This window comes from Penaeus chinensis, chromosome 31 (genome assembly GCF_019202785.1).
Source record: "Penaeus chinensis breed Huanghai No. 1 chromosome 31, ASM1920278v2, whole genome shotgun sequence".
Classification (NCBI taxonomy): Eukaryota; Metazoa; Arthropoda; class Malacostraca; order Decapoda; family Penaeidae; genus Penaeus; species Penaeus chinensis.
Window position 1 is genome coordinate 16,278,844 of NC_061849.1, and position 5,000 is coordinate 16,283,843.

General features: G+C 36.5%; 1 protein-coding gene across 1 annotated transcript in view; it reads right to left on the reverse strand.

Moving 5' to 3' along the window:
- LOC125042067 (endothelin-converting enzyme-like 1) overlaps positions 1-5,000 on the reverse strand; it is a 65,613-nt gene that overhangs the window by 13,498 nt on the left and 47,115 nt on the right. The window contains exons 6-9 of the mRNA XM_047637530.1: positions 3,647-3,750; positions 1,451-1,581; positions 585-683; positions 37-153 (exon numbers count right to left, since the gene is read on the reverse strand). Coding sequence (XP_047493486.1) covers positions 37-153; positions 585-683; positions 1,451-1,581; positions 3,647-3,750 — 451 coding nt within the window. The remainder of the gene's footprint in view (positions 1-36; positions 154-584; positions 684-1,450; positions 1,582-3,646; positions 3,751-5,000) is intronic.

The window sequence follows — 5,000 nt, forward strand, 5'->3', positions numbered from 1 at the left end:
GTGACAGACAGAAAGACAAAAAAAATGTATACATACCTGCAAATTCTGAAAGAAATCCTTGATGAAAATGGCGTAGTTTTTATAATAAGCGTTGATGACTTTGACATCTAAGAGACGCTCAGGATAGCCCGCCGTCAGAGTCATGTTGTGGAGCTGAGGATAATGCAATAAACAAGGAGAGAAGGGAAAACGCAAAAAATAGAGAGAAGGAAAGAAAAAGGCGTGTAATGAGAGGAAAGGAAAAAAATAAAAATAAAAAGTGGAATTCGATTACAAAGGAAAATAGAATGATGAGAAAATAAATAAGAAAAGGAAAATGTAATAAATAAGAGAAAAACAAAGAAGGGAAGAAAAGAGAAATCAGAATAAGAGGAAGAAGAACAGAAAAACAATTATTATAAATTAGATACTACTAAAATTAGAGAATTAATCTTACAATATATATAAACAACAAAATACATTTCTTCATTACTAAAAAAAAAAAAAACAATCGATATATACACACAAATATCCAACAGTTATCATCAATTTTATCATCATCATCTTTATACCAACAATTAAAAAAAAAAAAAAAAAAATCTTACCTTTGCAGACAATCTCGTCTTCACTTCAGGTGGATATGCATTGTTCTGTTGCAAGTTGTTGATAACCGTATATCGAATCTGGTTGAATATCTTGTTTATCTGCAAATTGATTAAGAGTAAATGATATTTTGAAACGGATTTACAAAAAAAAAAAATTCTATAAATGTATATAGTAGGAATTTGTTATAATATTTGTTTGTTTCTTAGTTCTGGAAGTTAATATTAACGTTACTATGATAATATTATTTTCTTATTTTTATCCTTTTCGCTTGTTTTTCTTATCTTTCCTGTTGGCTTGTCATCATTCTTCTCGTCTTTATTCGTATCTGCTTTTATTCTTATACTTTATTCTTATTCAGTTTTTATTTTATTTTCATTTTCATAATCATCATGGTATTATTCTTAGTAGCTTTAGTAGTAGTTGTACATTAAAGAAAAGAAGAGATAGAGAGAGAGAGAGAGAGAGAGAGAGAGAGAGAGAGAGAGAGAGAGAGAGAGAGAGAGAGAGAGAGAGAGAGAGAGAGAGAGAGAGAGAGAGAGAGAGACAGAGAGAAAGAGAAAGAGAAAGAGAGAGAGAGAGAGAGAAAGAAAGAAAAAGAGAAAGAGAAAGAGAGAGAGAGAGAGAGAGAGAGAGAGAGAGAGAGAGAGAGAGAGAGAGAGAGAGAGAGACAGAGAGAAAGAGAAAGAGAAAGAGAGAGAGAAAGAGAGAGAGAGAAAGAAAGAAAAAGAGAAAGAGAAAGAGAAAGAGAGAGAGAGAAAGAAAGAAAAAGAGAAAGAGAAAGAGAGAGAGAGAGAGAGAGAGAGAGAGAGAGACGGAAAAGCTAACACGCATAACCCAACTCAACCCGCATCCTAAACACACTCACCACATGTCCGTTTTTCTGCCTCGCCTTCAGCCTCCGCGGGGACCTCTCGTACAGGGAACCGAGGGCGAGGCCGAAGAAGTTGGAAGTCGTGCCAATGCAGAACTGCCATCGCTCCGCCGGTTCTTGGAGACCTGTGGGGGGGGGGAGAGGGGAGAGGGGAGGGGGAGGAGAGGGGAGGGGGAAGAGTGGGGAGGGAGGTGGGGGTGAGGAGAGGGGAGGGGTGAGGAGAGGGGAGGGGAGAGGAGAGGGGAGGGGGGAGGAGAGGAGAGGGGGAAGAGTGGAGGGAGGTGAAGGGGTGAGGAGAGGGGAGATGAAGGGGTGAGGAGAGGGGAGGGGGGAGGAGAGGAGAAGGGGAAGAGTGGAGGGAAGTGAAGGGGTGAGGAGAGGGGGGAGGTGAAGGGGTGAGGAGGGGGGAGGGGGGAGGAGAGGAGAGGGGAGGGGGAGGAGAGGAGAGGGGAGGGGGAGGAGAGGAGAGGAGAGGGGGAAGAGTGGAGGGAGGTGAAGGGGGGGAGAGAAGGGACAGGAGAGGGGGAAGAGAGGGGGAGGAGAGGGGTAGGAAGGGGGTGAGGAGAGGGGTGGGGAGGGGGGAGGAGAGAAGGGAAGAAAGGGGGTGAGAATATGAGGTGGAAGGAAGTAAGGAGAAAAAGGCAAGATGAGAGAAAGGAGAAAGAGAAACGGAATAGGGAAGAGAGGGAGACATGAGAGAAGACAAGAGAACAGAAGGCGAAGGAAAAGTAGGAGAGGAGTGAGAGATAGAGAGAAAGGGCAGAAGGAAGTCAGAAAGAGGGGGATGAGAGAAAGAAGAGGAGGGAGAGAGGGAGAAAAAATAATTAGAAATGTCAGGGCTTCATTTGGTGTGTTTTGTGTGTGTGTGTGTGTGTGTGTGTGTGTGTGTGTGTGTGTGTGTGTTTGTGTGTGTGTGTGTGTGTGTGTAGATAGATAGATAGATAGCTGTGTGTGTGTGTGTGTGTGTGTGTGTGTGTGTAGATAGATAGATAGATAGCTGTGTGTGTGTGTGTGTGTGTGTGTGTGTGTGTGTGTGTGTGTGTGTGTGTGTGTTTGTGTGTAGATAGACAGATAGCTGTGTGTGTGTGTGTGTGTGTGTGTGTGTGTGTGTGTGTGTGTGTGTGTGTAGATAGATAGATAGCTGTGTGTGTGTGTGTGTGTGTGTGTGTGTGTGTGTGTGTGTGTGTGTGTGTGTGTGTGTGTGTGTGTGTGTGTGTAGATAGATAGATAGCTGTGTGTGTGTGTGTGTGTGTGTGTGTGTGTGTGTGTGTGTGTTCGTGTGCGTGTGTGTGTGTGTGTGTGAGTAAAAGTGAGTGTGCGTGCATATATATGCGTATCGATTTCTATGTCATATATGCTATAACAGACAATAACAATCAAACAGCCCAACACGTACATCAACATCTACCAATAACAACAACAACAGCAACAACAACAACTACACAAAAACAGCAAACAAAATTAATGCCCAACGTTTTCCAGAACATGCAACTCGTCACACTGTTAGCAATATTGACACTAAATTACACGGGCCATAAAGGTCAAATATAAATATCAGCTTTAAAACAGGAGAGGGAATGCACACTTTCATGATGTCGCAGAGAGACGAAAAGACAAATTGCATTATATGATATGCAAAGCAGATGTCACTTAAAGAGCCCTCTCGCCTAATCTCGTTATACAAATTCATAATCAAGGCGTAAATACGATAAAGAGAGGAATAAACAAATAAGAATAACTTGTTAGATTACAGCAGACGCGATAGTCTACAAATAATAATAATAATGATAATAATAATAGTAATAATAGTAATAATAGTAATAGTAATAATGATAATAATAATAATAATAAACGTAATAATAGTAATAGTAATAATGATAATAATAATAATAGTAATAGTAATAAAAAGTAAAAATATGCATACACGAGGCTTGACTCAATAAACCTCATTGGAACCTAATGTACTGAAACAAATTATTAGGTCATTTTAGAATAATTAATGACCTACCCCCAATTAGGCAGCCCTCCCCCTCCCCACCCACCCTACTTCAGACACCCCATGCAAACTACCATTTTCCTACGTGTCATAAATCTCGATTAAAATATGACACATAAACAACCACAGATAAATCACTCTACATCACGAGAAATCAGCTGAAATACAACACACAGATACAGTAATACCCATACCTGTAAATTCCATGTGGTATAAGTCCCACACCCGTTTGTTTTCCGCCGACATATAGGGCATGAAGGCTGACACGAAGTTGAAAATCAGGTAGTTGTTGAGAAGACTGAAAGAGAGAGACAGAGAAAAAAAATTAATTTAAAATATATATATTTTTTTTTCTTTTTTTTTTTTGGTCGGGAATGCCATATGTAGATAGAAAAATAAATGAGATTTAAACAACTATGTTTTTTTTTGTTTGTTTTTTTGTCATGAATTCCAAAGAGAGATAAAAAAAATGTTTTTTTTTTTTTCTTGCAGAGAGAGAGCTTTTTAAAAATGAAATTTAAAAAGGTATTTGTTTCTTATTTTCATGAATCCGGAGAAAGAGAAAAAAAAAATGATTTTGAGAAGAATTGTTGAGAAAACAGGAAATGAGACAGATAAAAAAAAAAGAGATTTTAAAAGATATATATACATACATATGTTTCATGAATAGTAAAGGAGGATGGCAATATAAGGTATTTTTGAGAATACTGCAAAAGAGAGAGAGAGAGATAGGATAAGATTTTAAAGCTGAGAATTTAAAGTAATTGAGAAGACTGGAAAAGAAAGAAAGAAAAAAAAAAAAAGATATACAGTTTTTTTTTTCTATTAAATAGGAAAGGAATAAAAGAATATATAGTATTTGTGAGTGAAATAAAGAAATGTGAAAATACATAATTTTAAAACGAATAGAAAAGAAAGTTGAGATGAAAGAAAGAGAAAAATAGGAATTGAAAAAGATGACTTTATTTTTTAATGAATCGGAAAAAAGTTGAAAATCAGTTATTTGTTGAAAAGGTTGGAAAAGAGAAAAAAAAATAAAGGAAAAATATTTTGGAAGTGAATAGGAAAGATAGATGAAAATATAAAATAAGTGTAGAAAAAAATAGAAGAAAAAATATATGAAAAAGTAATTTTGAGAATACTGAGTAAAACAAACATAGAAATTTCCAAATACATATTTTGAAAATGAAGTTGAAGATTAAGAAATAAAAAAAATAAATATTATGAACAAGAATAAAAACGTAATTACTGGAAACACCAAACACGAAAAAACAAAAAAAAAAACACAAACAAAACACAAAAAAAATAGAAATATAAATAATTACAAATGAAAAAATGAAGAGAAATGAACTTCATCTTCGGGTTTAATAGTAATGAGTGTAATGATGATGAAGATGAGGGAGAGAAGAAAACTTATAATCAGAAATATTAAAAGTTGGAATATTCATTATAGCCAACTGCAAATTGAAATCCTTTTTCCTCACTCAGTATCTCCATAAAATATACGCTAATGATCTAGAAAACTCAATGGGAACAAAAGATGAATAA